We start from the raw sequence: 18,481 nt of genomic DNA on the forward strand, positions 1-18,481 counted from the left end.
TGCCTGACAGAAGGCAAGATTCAATTCAGGTGAATGAGTCGGCCAATCAGAAGAATTTTCCAGATTTTTGGCTTTGAAAAACTACTTGATTGCTTTAGTAGTATGTTTGGATCAGTGTTGCGCTTTAGAATGAAGAGTTTTGAGGCATTTGCTTGAACCTGAGGAGATGAGATGCTTCTGTACACTTCAGAAGTCATTCTGCTGCTGCAATAAGCGATTGCATCTGCAAGTGTGCTGTGTTTTGGGTAGTTCCTTTTGGCCTCTGCACTTTGTTCTTGCCACCACTGATGCAAGTGAATATTGCTCTCGTCTGTCCACAACACCTTTTTCCAGAGCTCTGCAGGCTCTTTTAGGTACCTCTTAGCAAACTATTACCTAGCCATCCTGTTTTATGGTCAGTGACTGTCTGCAGAACACTTCAGGAAAAGAACTGCAGAGGGTACACTGCAAGATGCAAACCACAAGTTAGCAGTAAAAACAGGATGGCAAGGTTATAGTTTGCAATCAAGTAGTTTTTCAAAGCCAGAAACTTGGAAAATTCTCTACTGGCCAAGTCATTCACCTGATATGAATTTAATTGCACATGCATTTCATATGCTGAAGAGAACAGGTACTGAAGATGGCTGCAGAACAGGCCTGGCAGGGTATCAACAGAAAAGACACTCAGCACCTGGTGATGTCTATGGGCAATGTATATGTAACAAAGTACTAAACCTGAAATTGTGATGGCTATGTATAAAAAGGGCTGTAACTTCAACATGATGCATACAAATACCCTAAAATAAAAGCTGAGAACGTTCACAGATTTGTTTAATTACACATCTAAAATGTGGAGTCAAATCAAGAAAAAATATGCCTTTTCCTCAAACTATATACACACACACATTGATTTGCAGTGACCCTTCCCTCTAAGGGAACAAGTGGACCCAAACCATGCCAGGAAAATGGCACTCACAGCATAACAGAGCCACAGGACCCCCTCACTGTAGGGGTCAAGAATTCAGGCCCTGCATTGACATTCTCAGTCACCCGAGGAAGAATTGCTCTTCTGTTTTTCCTTACATATGGCACTAATGCACAGGCATCATGGTCATTAAATGTGTCCTTTCAACCACAATTTCCAACCATATTTATTGATGTCTTTTCCTTAGATCTAAATGCAGATGTCACTTTAGTCACTGTTTCTACTGAAACACTAGCCAGCTGAGCAGTCTTTGTGACTGAAGCTCCTGCCATCTGTGCCCCAATAATGAACCCTCTTTCAAAGTCACTTAGATCTTCTTGCCATCCTGATCCAAAATCAAGGTCAGCTGGGCCTGCTCAGCATTTTTATACATTGCACAGAGGATTATAGGGTGCTAATTGGTTAAATGTACCATACACAACACCTGTATGGACATATGTGCATTTGTTATGTTTCTCCACTCACGTATTCAGGTTTTTTCTTTGTCACCATATATTGTACACACACACACACACACACACACACAATTATCAATATGAACAGAGTAATTGGCAGTGGTGTCAGACAAAGCTGTGATTAAATCGGCCCAATACAAGTTTAAGACAGAAAATGCTATTATGGCATGGTTTAAAACGTTTTTACTGTGAAAATAATCAATCACATGCCAGAGAAAAAAATACGTTCTGAATAATTTAATTGATACTGTGTGCACAGAACGTGCAGTGGACATGACACAGAACGGCTCGGTGTCAAACGCTCTCATAATGTTAAAATTTTGACTGTTAAAGCCTATATATCACCACATCCCAATGGACTTTGCTTAGTTGAAACACTGCTCTTTTAATAATTATAGCCAATGATTTAATCCCCCCATTGTGCCTTTTGAAACTAGACCAAAATACAATGGAGCTAGTATTTCTCATCCGAACAGCAACGTGTGATAGACAGCTCTGACAGACATAAAGAAATCCTGCGGGCCATAACTTTATTGGTATAACGGGGTAACCTAAATTAATGCAGTGAGGCTCTGAACACTGGGGAGTTCACTGAAGGCCTACACTGGTTATAAGTTTGGTTTCCCATGACTCAACTTGGCATGCGGCCCATTCCCGTCGGCCAGTTCTCCGGTTCTCACTCGCAATTCCCGCCGGTGGGAGTGGGAGAGCGGGAATAGAGAGCCGTAATTTTCTCGGCAAGCATGTGAAAAGCACGTCTCCGCCACCTTGAAATTAAGATTACCCAGCGCACCGGTGGGAACCTCCCTGAAGCACCGAGGTTGCGTCTTTTGTCAGACGGAGGTCTGCTCTTGCCAATTCTTCAATGCACAGAGTCAGCGATTTGTTCTCTGAAGGGCACCTTCCATTGGTAGATGTTGCTAGTGCTGGAACCATCACAGATGTAGGTATCAAAGCCAAAATCTTGTTTTTACATTTCTGAGAATTCTGGTTCTGACATGACAACTCTATTTATTTTGAAACAACTTCATTCCATATTTTTTGTTTCCTCCACTAATTTTGGATGCCTGATCAAAAATGGAGGCGAAGCCCATTGCTGGCTTTCATTTTCAGTCTGCAGTTGACCATCTGAGAAACAAAAACTGCCCTGGAGGACATTACAACTGCTGTAGCCGACACAGGTATTGCCTGTTTCAAGCAGATAATATGTTGGTGTGAGATGAGGTCGGGAATATCTGGGAATGGTGGGGATACCAGGCTAGGAATACCAGACTGAAACCCTCCCTCCCTCTGGGCCCGGTATTTTTTCAATATTCTTCCTTTGTGTCAGCTGACCCACAGTCACAGATGAGTGTTGCTTACACACGAGGTGATCCTCAAGGCAGAAGCGTGTGTTGAGGAGAAATCACAATTTAATGGCAGATAAGGGCAATCTACAATACAAATGAACGCTTTCCTTGAGTACCAACGGCTATTATTGGTCATTTGTGGGTACTACTAAGCGTGTCAAATCCAGTAGTCCTGCAATTGCTTTCGCTAATGATGCAAATTAACACAGAAACCACTTCTCAGTATGCTAAACACCACGCCTAAGGGAACCCAGCAGCATTGAGCTTTTCAAATATAATCTGGGTTACTTTTAATTTTTTCTATAATACATTTATTAATGTGGTTTTTTGTGAATATTTGTGCATCAATTTATGTATTTATCAGCCAACTGAATTCTATGTCAAAACAAACCCTGGAATTGTTCCTGAAACATCAGCATTAGCAAACATGCCGCTGTAATTACTCCAAATGTCTGGAAACACACAGTATCAAAGAGAAGTGCGGCACATTCACTGAGACTGTTCTGGCCATTAATACTGTCACATTGACTAATAGATTTGATACAAGCCAGCAGTGAGGAACAAACTGCTTGTCACAGACAAACACACACAGATCTGCATGTACACAAACAGGGATAAAAAAGGAATAAGCACACATGCTGCACATACATGCATGCACACACACACACACACACCACATGCTGCACATGCACACACACGCACGCACGCACGCTCATGCACAAGCTTTGGAGGGCAGCTTCAAGGATAGACACTCACAGCTGTTGGTGTCATTGGCCACAGCAACTATTCCCATTGGCTGGTGTGGAATGTCTGCTCGGAGCACTTTCATGTCACCTCCTGTGTACTTATTGGAGCGCAGTACGGCCCTTCGCACCCAATCAGACCAAAAGATGAAGTCGCCATAAATAGCCAGGCCAAAAAACGTTCCAGGCCCCGCCTTCACAATCACCTGCAATTCAAATGAAACAGAAAGACGTTACATTTCTGTTTGCAGAACCTGACTGCAGCACTAGAAAAACAACCAATTCGCTCACAATAACGATTCAGATCATGTGTGCTCAACATTCCGAAGGAAGACATAAAAATAAAAATGTACAATAATCTCCACATTAAAGTTGAGGGATGAGGGGATATTTTTTTTGGAACAGATTTCTAAGATTTGATGAAACCATTGCCATAAATGCCGTTGCTACAATTGAAAAAATTCATTTTAAAAAGTAAAAAGCAAGCAAACAAATAAGTAAACAAGTAAATAAACGAATGAATAAATAAATAATGATGGCATTTGAGCGTGATATTGCTTTGTTATCATGCAACTAATTAACGATTAACCTGGGTGGCACGGGTGTAAATGAAACTGTCACGGCGACAGACGTGGGGACACATCAGCGGCTCCTTTTGGGAACGCGCGGGCAAGGGAGCGACAGGGCGTCCCGCGGATTTCCAGTTTTACCCATTAGAGGAACACGCTCCGAACACGGGCGCATTAACTCCTGCGTGACGGACTGCTTAACGAGACAGGTGTTCATTAAAAGCGCTGAGCGCGTGCAAACGCTCCGCAACCGGTAAACATCGAGGGGGGGGGGGGGGGGAGAAAAAAAAGAGAAGGGGACAATGACAGATGGTTCTGAAGGGAGCGTATGAGGGAAAATTAGCTGGTGTGATTTCTGCGCTCACTGCACTTTGTGCTTCTTAATAGCTTGTTTCTTATAATCAAATTATAAAGACATAGCTTTTTAATTAGGAATGTTCAACTGACCCATACTTTTGGTTTTGAAATTAATTTGCATTTTCTGTCTTGGAATGCGAATAACGAATGGCATAATGAATACTCCCCATCGTATTGTTCCTTGCCAGAGTGAATCTTTTTTTTTACAATAAAATAGCTTTTTAAGATATTTCATGTAGCAATGTTTTTCCTGTGTGATTTTTTTTTTCTGTTTATAAACGTGCTGAACGCATTAGCTGAAGAGTAGGAAAAGATGTGACCAATTTGAAACTATTACCACCAGGAACCCCTCTCTTTTCGTCACATTTCAAACCAATGATTTGGGATATTTACTAGAACAGCGATAAGACAGGCTGGATCGAAAACACCCCGTTATTTACTCCTAAATTTGGTCAGGGACTGATCGCAAGAAAAGTACAAACAGGCCTGTTATTTACAGATGGGTGACTTAATGGTGATGAGTGATGAAGAGTGAACAAAACAGGGAGGTGTGTTGCATGAAATCAAACAAGCCTTTTCTAAAAATATCTGGTTTCTCAGTAATTTTGTCTACAGGACAGAATTATTGATTGTGAGGTGCCCTGTTGTAAGTGACTTATCGGGGTGTGATAAGAAACATGGGTTTCTAAGCTGAAAACTGGGAGCTGTGCCTTCCTCTCTTGTACTGCTCTACGGCACTCATGAAGAAGGTGTCACAACACTATTTTCAAGCCGTGATAACACCCTCTCTCCCCAATTCACACACACACACACACACACACACACACACACACACACACACACACACACACACACACACACACACACACACACACACACACACACACACACACACACACACACACACACGCGCGCCTTCCCACTTCCCCATCACTGGGCCTGGATTAAATCAACATTTGTTGAAAATAGAAGTGTTTATTATAATTAAAACATTTTTTTTTAAAAATGAAAACAATTTGACAAGTTAATTTTGTAGATAATTGAACGGACCAACTTGTATTTTTAAATGAATGTGATTTAAATTTAGGGACAAATATTGACTGAATCCAGTTCATTACCACCGACAGATCTCATACTGTCCCTCATTTCACTTGTAGACTTGGGGGTTGGAGATGTGTGAGATTTGTGTGGTGTGTGTATCTGTGCATGTGTGTGTGTGTGTGTGTGTGGGGGGGGGGGGGGGGCTTCAGTCGATAAGCTCGCTGGTAGCTACTATATTGCAGACTTGACAGCAGTCACAGGTCCAAAAGATTAGACTTTAATGGATTTTTCCCCCCATTCATACATTAAAAATAAATAAATATATTTCAAAAAGAGCAAAAGGGGGAAAAGGATGAGCAACACACAATTTTTTCTCATGAATTATGCACTGCTTCCCTTAGATAAGACCAGGACGCCGTCTATGCACACGGCTCATCGTTTGAAAAGGAATTAGCGTTGTAATTAAGCTCCCAAGCTGGCAAAGGCCTTTGATGCAGTACATTTAAAGACATACAGAAGGGTCCCATTGAGGCTTTCCATTGTGTGACTGCAGAAAAAAAAAACTATTAGCTTGACATGAATTGGACATAATACCACTGCCGTCTTTCTTATTTCAAAGGGGCATTAGCTACTTGACATTTCAGAATGGATTTATTGTTTTATTGTGTGAGTCCATTGTTTTTCAAATTTAAATGAACTGGTTCTGGAGTACTACGAACCATGACAGCTCTGTGAGCGGGGTTTGCACTCCTCGAATATCCTCCCGATTCGGGCGTCTGGCATGCATACAGATTCTCTCAAACATTTAATCTCGAAGTAATGAGGTATTGTTAGAACAAATGGGGGAGCCCATCAATCATTGTCTTTTGCTTTTGTGCTGTCCTCAAACAACACTGAAACTGAAAGGAGGAGCGGACTATTAACACGATTCTGTTATGCACCCACAATAGTAATAAATGTGAGACATTAATATGAACGCAAAGGTGAAATATGTAAAACAAATTCCAATCTGTAATCAAACAATGCCACAGACAAAAACCGTGCAAGCACCACCTTTTACGACGTCCTCTTGCATACGTCACTGAATATTATTGTCGAAAATGAAATAACTATCCAATTCAAGCTGTACCCTGGACATGACATTTTAAACTAACTTCTACAGATGTTCCCAGGTAGAAATATGTCTTACAAACATTTTACTTTTCACTTCACTCTTTATGACTAAAATGAATACAGATAAAATGAAAAAAAAATCTTTCTTTTTTTTTTACTGTAGAATATGAACACATTCATTGTATAGACTGCAGATTCACTGCTTTTTGAGGTCTTGTTTTGTTTTTAAAAACCACAGATATGAAAACTGCGTTTACTCACATGTCTACCAGATCCATCGTATTCACATCTTTCAATCTTCCCCAGACTTCCGTCAGAGAAGTAGAGCTTCTCGGCTTTGTGATCGATGGTGAGGCCGTTTGGGGTGAGGATGTCCGTGCTGATGATGTTCTGGATGCTGTTCCCTGCGAGAGTGGACCTCATGATGGCTGGCCGCTGCTCATTCCAGTTCGTCCAGAACATTAGGCTAAGGTGTTAATGACAAAAATGGCATCAGGAAAACATCAAAACACCGCAAATAGGATTTGAAGTGTCATGTACCATATGTGTGTCAACATTACATTATACATACATTTGTGTGTGTCTGCCTGTGTGTGTGAACATGTGTGTGTACGTGCGTGCATTCGTATGTGTGTGTGTGAGTGTGCGAGCGTGAGTGTGTAGTTACAATCTCTTATAGATAGTAGGGAGGTCCACATGTAATGATCAACACTGATGCAGGAAATCTGAGACTGACATCATATACAAACATCATGTTTTGAACAATAATTGATGTCACCCCAGTAATGATGGCCAGGTAAACAGTTCAGGGTGAAGCCACTGAGAAGAGGAGTGGAAATAACCTCATATAAATTGCCTTCATTGTTCTGAGTGCTGAGCAGCTAACTCGCAATAAAGCTAGGCTAGGAAAGAAGTAAGATAAATGCAGTCTACATGGGTGAGGACACATGACCTTTGAACAAAAATGTGCAGGAAAAAGTATACATCTTAATCTTGCTGCTTAATGACCAATTTAAATGCAATAAAAATGTGATTTCTCAGGACCCTTAATGGCAACTTTTCTGGTAGTAATTTACTGTAAAATGTACAGAAAAGTTCTTAAAGTATACATTTACTTTTCTCATTGCACAATGTTCTCGCCTGATTAAAGCCAATCAGGACCAGGCATGTGGATGGGAACAGAATGCCTAGGTCCCATCATGCATTGTCTTGATGACATGCAAATGACGAATGAGCCGATTTTAAAACTGTGTTGCTATCTTTGCCTGCATCGCTAAACATTGATACGTGAACTTCCGGCACATTCAGTCTCACAGCAAAATTCTATACGGACCCCTGATTGTTTTTATGTTTGCGGTAAAATATGAAGACCAGATCAATAATTCACGCACCTTCCCCATTTTAACATTAATTTGCACAAAACGACTGCATACATCTGTGCCACCATTTAGTGAATGGGCATGTAAATACCTTTAATAGCGTAACGGTTGTTAAGTGTCAGACTCCTCTGAGAGGAGAGAAGAGACACGACATAAAGCTTGAAAATTATCCATAACCACTCCTCTGCCTCAGGGTTGTGATTATGTAATTCTTGGACCCCTTGTCTCAAAGCTCTCTGTGACCTTTAATAACCTTCCATCTCCTGCTTTAGCACCATCCAGTGAGTCTTCGCACATGGCTGCTATGTCTGACAGAGAGACGGTAAAATAACAACATGCTTTCCCTGTGCACTTATCACACTCTTATTTTATCTCAAAACAAAATAAGGGCATGGTTTTTTAGAAATATATTCTCATTGCCGAAGCATTATGTCTGTAGAACATTGTGCTCCTTGAACTTTTTTCAAATGAAAGTATAATGGTATAATGATAGAAAATTGACACAGATTTCATGAGATGACCTCTCTTCCTGGAAGTTAATGACCTCCAAAGCATGTTTACCTATTCTGAAAATGGTCTGTTTTTGGTGCTCTGGAGCTCAACAATTACAGTCTATTATAGTGGCAAGACCAAATACATTTGCTGATGGTACGTAGCATATTGTATATACAAAACAAAAGCAAACAAATTCAATTCAAATGCCCCCTTACAAAAAGAAAAACAAAATTCCAGAGATACACACAAAGGAGATTGCAAAGAAAAATACATTTAAAATAAATACCATTAAAAAAAAAACAAATAAAAAGTTCAAATACACATGGAAGATCATTACCGTAAATCTGGAGAAATGGTCAGTCCCTTTAACAATTTTGTCTGGTTGTATATTTGTCACCTCAGTTTGGAATTTCTTTTCTGAGCTGAATCCAGCAATTTTATAACCCCTTTCATCAAATATAAACCTTAACTTCTGAGATCAGCAAAGATGTATCATGCTGTCCATTTGTTCATTCCAGTGCACCGTATAACTTCATTCAACAAATATCTGGATTAATTTCAAGTTAGTAAGCTTGCATACCCATGTACATTGCACAGTGGATATTTCCTAAAGGAATTCAGATTAAGCACCTTGAACAATGACTTCTGTTCAACCAAGGAACACAAACTGCAGTTCTGATGGTCCACTTCCCTATCTTGAGTGTCATATGATCATTCCTGACTCACTGAGTCAAGCATCACATTCCAGTGAACTGCTTGGTCTCTGAACCATAAGCTCTACATGCCCCTGGAAGCTGGATACTGAAGGTATGACCGCACAACCAAGTGTCAAAGAGAGAGAGAGCAAGAAAAAGAGAGGAAGAGCAAACGTGAAAGAGTGAGAGCGAGACAGCAAGAGTGAGAGAGAGAGAGAGAGCGAGAAAGCGAGAGAGAGAAAATATGCACAGCACAGGATCCGCTGTCGGGATTGTGCATGTGATATTCCTCTCCAGGGCAATGGCACCACATTCACACACCCAAGACACCCTGTCCAACCAGCAGGAAGCTGAGAGCTACAAGCTAGCACCTGCCTGGGTTTCAATGGACCAAGGCACTTCCTCTGCCCTGGGTAGCAGGATAGCACCTGATCTGTCTCTGGGGGGGGGGGGGGGGGTGGTTTTAATTCCAGTGCTCTTAAGTGTAATGCTTAAATTACCATGCAAATTAATCCGTCACAGAAATTTAAGGTTTGAAACTGTCACCTCAATTACCTTCAAACATATTATAGTCACTACGATATTGGCATGGATGTTAATTTAAAAAAGCATGCCCATGAATGAAAAAAATGCTAATTCTGTTCTGTTACACAAGTACATTCTAACATTGTCTACGGCTGTATTTCAAAGCACACTTTGATAAAATGCTAAATAGAAATTCTGGGTCATCTCTAGCAAGAGTCCATACTGAACTACAGACCAAATTTTTCAGCAGTAATGCCTCCGCAATAATTTTATTACATAATCAAGGACACACAGAGGGGGTGAAAATCTTCTTAAACACTCTGATGCGTACAGATTAATCATCTCAGGTTAATTTTTAATTAACCGGGAGCTTCTGGAGTCCATTTGAAAAAGCGCCAAATTACTGTTGGGACGCACTCTTAATGGTCAAAAGTTCATTTCTTTTTTTCACGATCCCAGTATGAGCGCACATCAAGTTTTTTTTTGGTACAATTAAATTAAAAGAGTTCTATCAAACTTCAGCTAGGACAACTCCATGGTTCACCAAATAACAAAGCCATTCAAAAAGGGTCATCCTAAAAAGCAGGTCTGTCTGTGATTTCATATATTTCTTACCTCATATGAGGCACACATGCTAATTATGAGATCCACTGACTCCATTGCCTTTTGGACTCACATGCTTCAAACATTCTCGTTGCATTCATTTGGCCAACATCTGGAGAATTTTTGGAATTTTTGCTTTGATTTTTGCTAGGTATTCTTTCCTTTTGAATGTCATACAGCTAATAACACTCCTTGATATTCCAGCCAGGTACACGCACCTAGTTGATTGCTTAGAGTGGGTGTTAAGTTAGCATGACCTTTTGTCAGCGAGAGAATGAGCCAATATATAAGAGTTAAATTAATTCAACAGACTCTACTTTCTATCAGTACTGTGATTTAGTAAGTATCAAATGTTGCATATACAGTACAGATAGCATTATATACATCTGTATAAACGACACAAAACTTACAGAACAATATGGTTCTGTTTTCATATCTCTTTGACTGCCCTATTGGAATGTATGTGCCCATCAGTTAGCTGGGGCCAATAATTGAAAACTTGCAGGGAAGTAATAGCTCCAGGAAGTGAAATAAAACCATCAGACCTCAACAGAGGGGTGGTCTGAGTCCATCTGGATCTTGGCATACTCAGTTGTGCTCCACTGAAAATGTGTGTATAATAAAATAAGAAAAGATCAAGATTGATTGGAATCAAATCTCCCACATAAGTCACTGTACTGTTGGTGTCATGCAATTTTGCTTTTGAATCCATCGCACACCTCTTTTAAAGAGATCTCAAGATTTTATTTATTTATTTTTTTCTTGAGAGATACCACTTTTCACAGAAATAGCACCCTCCATTGCATTGTTTCCCTAAAAGGAACAGCAAGAAAAAAAGAAAGAAAAAAAAACATCTAAGGTTGCATTCTGAAACCAATTAGTCTTGCATGTAGGTAGAGGCAAGTAGACAAAAACTCTTTTTCCCCTACTCAAATTAAATCAAATTTAATTTCATTTTTCCTATTGTGAAACAAAGCAAACCTACACCTAATATATTCTAAAAACCATAATCATGTAAAATTAATTTAGAATTAAAATGTCCATAATCCAATATAATCTGTTATGGAGTAAATTTGTGTCTTCAGTTTCAGCTCTCATATTTCTAAGGATATACTGTATGTACCCACATGTTTGTTGACAGCCACAGATTGGGCAAATAGCTATTAGAACACCATAAACTTCAACTTTATTGGCCTGAAGGAAATTTGGTTTGGAGCCACAAAACATAACGAGGTTGCACGGACAGCATTGAGGTTCACGGTGCCCAAGCTTTTGCACCTTGAATATTTATGAAAAATGGTTTGTAAGACACCAATTAAAAACCATCCAGTCCCATAATAATAAAGAAATAATAGTATGTACCTATACATTGGTTATACCACAGTACTATACACTCCAGTACACTATGATATACTATAATGTGCCAACGACTGTACCACAGTGCACCTAAATGTACCATAAATCATCCCATGGAAGTGTACAAAGTCACCTTCCCTTGGTTTCATTTTCTCTGAGGTATCCCAGGACTATTTTAAATGGCAGGTCCATACAAGCCAACCAGAGACCCAGAGAAGGACAGCAGTAAATAGAGAGAAAAGGATAAACACAGAAATGTCTTACTTCTGACACTCGTCCAGAGCGAGGACGTGCGGGTGGTCCTCCTCGGACATGGCGACCACGGCCTCCCTGCTGAAGGCTCCCCATCGAGTCTGGTCAATGGTGTGCCGAGTGATAGAGGAGGTGGTGGAACTGGTCCAGTACAACGTGTCCCAGCCCCGGTGGTAGGCTAGACCCTCTACTGAACCCACATCTGATGGGAAACATGGGGAAATGGGAGGTAGTGCAGCATAATGGTTAGGCCAGTGGTAACCAACCCTTTTCCTGGAGATCTACAGTCGTGTAGGTTTTTACGTCATTGAACTTCTAATTAGTAGAATCAGGGGTGCCAAATTAGGGTTGAAATGAAAGCCTAAAGGATTGTAGATCTCCAGGGACAAGGTTGGTTACCACTTGGGTTAGGTAAATGTTCTTAAAACTCCAAGGTTATAGGTTTGATTCCCATGTGGGGTACTGGGGTTGTAACCTTGAGCAAGGTACTGAACATGAATTGCTTGAGTAAAAACATCCAGCTGTATAAATGGATTGTATGCAAGACGAATATGAGGTGCCTAAGTCACTCTGGATAAGAGTGTGTATTAAATACCTAAATGTAAATAGCTTTACCAACAATATAGCCGGAAACCAACAGGAATATAAAAACTCCTCATTCCACACACATGCCAGAAAGCCCATCCAAGATATAAGAATGTATCTATCATTTTTGATGGAGATTTATTTTATTTTTATATGAATAATTGTCTTTTAATGAACTGCATATACGGATATTACAGACAGACAGAACAGTTCTGTGACAACACTGCCACCTCCTGCTCCCACACACTTTCTATGGTGAAAGGTGAAGAAGTGATTGCATAACAAATAAAAACTATTAAAACTAGTTTTATTGCTAATAAACTCAGTCAGGTTGACAACTGAGGCCATTTTAAAATGGGATACAAATTATTATAGGATATTGTCTCTTTTGAATGTAAAGTACACTTTCGCACTTCAAAAAAAAGAGATAATTTAAATCAGACATGTTGTGTATATTACTGACTTAATTTCATATTATACCACATGCAAGGTTCACAGTTTACTGGTTTATAGTTTTCTTGTACTGCATAATGAATTCCCCTACCTCTTTTATTCCACTGACAACAAGCGTAGGAGAATGAAAAATATGCCTCTGTATCAGTTAAGCATACGCAATATCTGCAGAGGCCAAAACATACATTGTCAATGTTCTTTAGAAAATATAAGCAGCAAGGTGACGATGTCAGAAACAAAAACATCTCATCTTAAAAGCACATTACAAGGTCAGTCTGGTTCGAAAACGCATAAAACCTCACATTAAAAATCTCCATGTGTTGCACTCACAGAGAGGACAGTCATCCCCCTTGTTATGCATTCTTTCACTTTATTCAGACAAGGGGAAAGCGGAAGGCATTGCAGATAGAGATGGGATTGCAGTAAAAGGGGGTCATGGTGGGGAATTGAACCCCTAACCGGTCACTGGCTGCACCACATCACCTCTTTCTCTTTTATCCATGCCACTGATACAATAAACATCAGTAAAGCACATGCTTCTAAAGGCTGCTCATTAATAGGCTAACCCAAACTCCGACACAACAATTAAATCCCACCGCCACACTCTTTAACAAGTTCAACTGGCTATCATCGCATCGCCCAAAGGAGAAAGACCTTAAAAGATAAATACCTTACCCTCCATTGTTGGGGTTGTGCACAAAAAGAGATTTTGTGGAGAATAGTGTTTCATTAATCCTTACTGTAGAAAGTGGCTGGCTGGTGCATTATATATGACCGCTTTTCTGGTCAGAAAACTCGTTAATCTTCCCTCGCCCTGTGGTTTCACCTCCCATGATTTTGATGGATCTTCTTGCTTCTAGCCGGTCAGATATATTTGAGCCAAGTCAGCATGGAGCTTGCTGTGGGGGGAGAGACAGTGAGGCAGGGGATCTGCAGCCTCTTGGCCTCATTGAAACCTCTCAAAAGCCTTTCGGCTAACAATATAGGCCTTCTCAATCCTGGTCCTGGACCAACCCTGGTCGCAGTGTCTGCAGGACTACCCATCCCTGGTGTTGGAGGGTTGCAGTGTCTGCAGAATTACCCAACCCTGGTGTTGGAGGGTCGCAGTGTCTGCAGGACGACCCAACCCTGGTGTTGGAGGGTCACAGTGTCTGCATGGCCACAAAACATACAAAAGGGCTGGCTGTGTTCAATCAGCTGAATCTAATTATCAATTAAATTTGTTTATTTGTTTGATTGAGATTGATTAACTAAGGGGGAAGTTCCTTTTTCACATGGGTGATATGGACATTTGATAATTTCATGAAATAATAATTTTTAAAATGTGCTTTGCATTTACTCAGTTTCTCTTTGTCTAATGAACTGAAACCATTCAGTGTGTGACGAATATACATTAATGAGAGGAAATCAGGCAAATGGGGCATATACTTGCTCATGGCACTGCAAATATCTAAGCTGAGCCATCAAGCATTCCATCAAAATAGGCTCTTAAGCACCTGGAACAACTATGCATTGCTTTAAATTAAACAATTCAGACTTTCCCCAGATCTAGATATGATTGATTATTATTTGTTGGCTTTGGAAACAGGTCTGTACTGTGCCTATCCCAGACTGCAGTTAGATTTTTCACTGGGATATGCCCTAGTATTTCCCGACTGTGAAATAGATTAAACATTCAAGCAAAGCGGTGGGCCATTGATGCAATCTCAGAGGAGTTTCATAATTAAGCTTCAAGCCTACAGTTTCCAGACTAATTGCAAAGCTTGTGGAGAATTGATGTCACCCCACCCATGAGAGAAAGAGAGGTTGATCAGATCAATTTGTCATATCTTACAAGTGACAAGTTAGGGTAGTTTTTAAATTATTATGCTGAATGATAATGTTTATAGTCACACACAGTCAGAGGCCCTGAACCCAACCTCTACTCAAAGGTATTCTAGAATGATTTATATAGATTTTTATATTTACCAACTCAGTAATTCTTGACATTTTGGAGAAATGAAGAAGATAAACTCTCTCTGGAATGCTGCTACGCTACTCGCTCTCTGTCTCTCTCGAACCCGAACATGTGAAAGATAACGCAGCTCACCTGCTGCTGACAGTCCAAACGTAATCGCTAATGCCACACAGGGAACGATTAAACATCCGTACAACCCGGAGGCAATGTTCGGTGATTTACAGCGGGCCACTAGGTGCGGTCAGATCATTACATCCCTGCTTGCCATCCATCACACTGCGCCGCCCCTAACGAAGACAAATTTTCCCTCGTGCGGATGAGGAGCTGTCAATATCTCCCACCGTCACCCCTCCTCACCTCCATCAGCTGTGGAAAAGCCAGCGCACCGACCTGTTCATAGCCCAGCAAGTTCAAGGATGGAGAACCCTTTTTTTTTTTTACCCAGAGATGACAAAAAAGTAACATATAATAATATTTAAGCAAATAAGAATATTTACTGATTGAGTAGTCATATAAGTTTTAGAATTAAAAAGACTAGAAAGCCAAAAAAAGTTGGAATTTTCTCTCAGGAATCAAAGGTTTGCAAACCAGGTAACTGAAATCGATGCGTAACCCTTGTTATTTAAAGAAGATGATTACATCGGAGAAACTCATTGAGATGTGTGTGGACAAGCTTTGGGGAGTAATGAGGACAGGATTTGCACTAGTTTCGGAATCCAATATCACTGTTCAAATTGGCTGACGCTGAATCTCTCTTTTCTATGACATTCGCACCAAGGCAAACAATAAATTCAGACCTACATGATTAAAAGCTTCTTTGCAGTTTTAACTTCTCACCACACAGCTGTCCAAAAAAAGCAAAACAATAAATCAATATATTTGCAAATGTGTTCCAAATCATACAAACAGTAAATTCTGAATATTTACATGTTCTAAAGCAAGCATACAGTATTTAATGTCATAAATTCCCAGAATGTAACCAGCCAATCACACACCTATTTGTTGAATCACTCATGTGATTGGTGGGCATGTGTAGCCATTGATCTCTTGCTTCCCTTATTGGCTGAAACAGCCAATCGCTAGAGAATAGGTTGCCTCCTGTCAAATCAATGCCATAATTGTTTTATAATGACTAACAGGTGTCCAAGGCTTGAAACACCCATATTTCCATTGCCTTTCAAAGCAATAAAACATCAAATGGAATACTTAGGGCGGTAACTGCACAAGCCCATCTCTAATTAATTGTTAAAGATAAGAAATGCCTCTGACAGCTCAGCATGACAGAAATCATTAAAGAGTCACAGGAAGAATTTATGGAGACCACATAGCTTAAATAGGAAAATATGCTTGATTAACATCTGTGTCCTTCATTGAGAAGATACTGTCTAGGGAGGAGTGTTTTCATCTTCAGAAGACCCCATACATTTTTTTTTCCTTTTCTTTTTATGTTAGGGCTCAGAACTCTTTCAAAGGGACCAAGCAATGATCAGCTAATTTAATCTCCTGCTTATCTACTCGTTTGGGTTTCAATTCACCAAACGGACAGGAGGTACCATCTGTTGATTCCAATAGCACCTGTCACCCCACCATCAAAACATGAAGATGGCTTCCAACATCTGATAACGTAACCTGCTCAGTGAAATAACAAAATGCCTCTTTCCCACACAATTACAATGACTGGATCAACAGGTCAGATTGACGTCATCGTCACATGATCATGGACAGACTAATCACATGGACTGGGTACTTCCCACAGACACCTGTAGAATCTGTGTTCTTGTACATAATCTTTGCCATCTTCTCTTTGCTGCACAGGAGAGGCGTGGGGAAGGCATTGTCTTTAAAGGCACAGGCCTAAAGACAGCGAGGACCTGCCTGTATAGGAATATGCGTTGAGACGCATTGCATCTCTTGGGCTATAGCCACGGCCAGCTGTTTATAACTCCAAGTGACGTACAGTGCAAATAAGCTAAGGAAACTACATCCACACAGGGTCAGTTTACTAACTTTACACATTGCTATAATTCTGCGACATAGCAAGCAATAAACACGCATACTCGACGTACCCTCCTGTAACAGCAAGCTAGCACAGCTTCCAGCTCCAGAATCCCAAAAGGACGGAAGAATCAGCAAGATAAACCAGGACGAGGACCGGCTTTCCAACAAACAGCGCAACAGAGATCCAGAGAGCGCAACAGAGATCCAGAGACTGCCCAAGTCAGTTTCAAGGAACTTATGCATATTGTTACATCATTGGTCATTATTTTAATATTACATATTGAAATTCATAATCATGATTTAATCATTAATTTTATGAGACTAATTAATTAGGAGACAAATTATACTTTGCTCCATTTGTTTACTGCATGAGGTAATGTTTATATCTCCTGCATTCCTTAGTGCCTACTTGTGAGGATTGTTAAAACGGACACGTTTTAATTCCGTCCTCACTATTATTCAATTCGAAGTGGTGTTTTCCTCTACAATTAAACACTGGAAGCAAACAGTTTATCATGTGCATGAAGGGGAAATAAAATCCTGATTTCCTTGAAAGGCAGTACCCTAAAGATTCCTTAGTTCCCCAATCCATTTTTATGCGAGAGACAAAGACCAAAAGTTTCTCTTCAGGGAAAAATGCTGCTATGGACTGGAACAACTTTTTTCTCTTTTTAAATGCTCTTGTAATTAATCTTATAACAGACTGCTTTTGTTGACTGTTATGGAAAATGCATCATTAACCCACAACCATTTACATTCCATTGGTGTAGGGGTGTCTGGTTGGGGTGTTTGTGTTTTTTTTATTAACTTATTTTTTGTTTCCATTTTTCTGTACAAGGATGATGTATAAATATGATTTTATGTATACTTTGTCAGGACCCTCTTGAAAAGAAGATCTCGAGGGTTTTTGCATGTAATGATGAAATAATGATTGTGTGGACTGCCAACTTCTTTCAAGACTGAAGTTGTGAAAGGGTAGACTACACTCATCAGCAACCACATAATGCTGTAAAACTTTTTTACTCGTAAAAACCAGCCATCAATTACGTCGATTATAACATCAAAATTAGCAGAAAACAGAAATATTTCCTCCCGATGCGACCACTGATAATTATTACAAATTATCAGTCAAAGTATTATTGAACGTAATTGCTTGTATGAAACACAATTAATGAAAATCAGATATTTGAAATGATCAATTAAAGGCAGAATCCAGTGCAGTAAATGATATGGCAAGATCCAATATCAAAGACTTGTTTTATCTCATGCCTGATCTTGAAAATTCCACCCACCTGCCTGTTTGTTTGGGTTTTTTGAGGGGGGTAATCAGACCTCTGGGAGCAACTCAACAGCTCCGCACCTTTCAGCAACTCAGGTTGGGCTATGCGCTTTTGAATGCTATTTATTATTTATTTATTTGGTTTAAAACAATCTGCCCTCATTGTGCTTTTTATCGCTTTATTCAAACAGGTGTTGAGCAGAGAGGGTCACACACAGAAATTGGATCACAGTACAGAATGCGCCACGGTCAAGGAATCAAACCCATGATCAGACGTGGTGGGGGAAGCGCTCAGAGTTGGCTCCATAGGTAC

At 40.1% G+C, this 18,481-nt stretch overlaps 1 protein-coding gene across 5 annotated transcripts in view; it reads right to left on the reverse strand.

The window, feature by feature from the left end:
• The window catches only part of LOC135250411 (low-density lipoprotein receptor-related protein 1B-like), a 398,366-nt gene that overhangs the window by 111,623 nt on the left and 268,262 nt on the right, over positions 1–18,481 (reverse strand). For all 5 annotated transcript variants that reach the window (XR_010328923.1, XM_064326657.1, XM_064326656.1 and 2 more), the window contains 3 exons: positions 11,909–12,098; positions 6,853–7,057; positions 3,525–3,717 (listed from right to left, as the gene is read on the reverse strand). Coding sequence is in view for 4 of the 5 variants with exons in the window: in XM_064326657.1 (XP_064182727.1) it covers positions 3,525–3,717; positions 6,853–7,057; positions 11,909–12,098 (588 nt within the window). In the remaining variant the exon portion in view is untranslated. The remainder of the gene's footprint in view (positions 1–3,524; positions 3,718–6,852; positions 7,058–11,908; positions 12,099–18,481) is intronic.

Source organism: Anguilla rostrata, chromosome 3, assembly GCF_018555375.3.
Source record: "Anguilla rostrata isolate EN2019 chromosome 3, ASM1855537v3, whole genome shotgun sequence".
Classification (NCBI taxonomy): domain Eukaryota; kingdom Metazoa; phylum Chordata; class Actinopteri; order Anguilliformes; family Anguillidae; genus Anguilla; species Anguilla rostrata.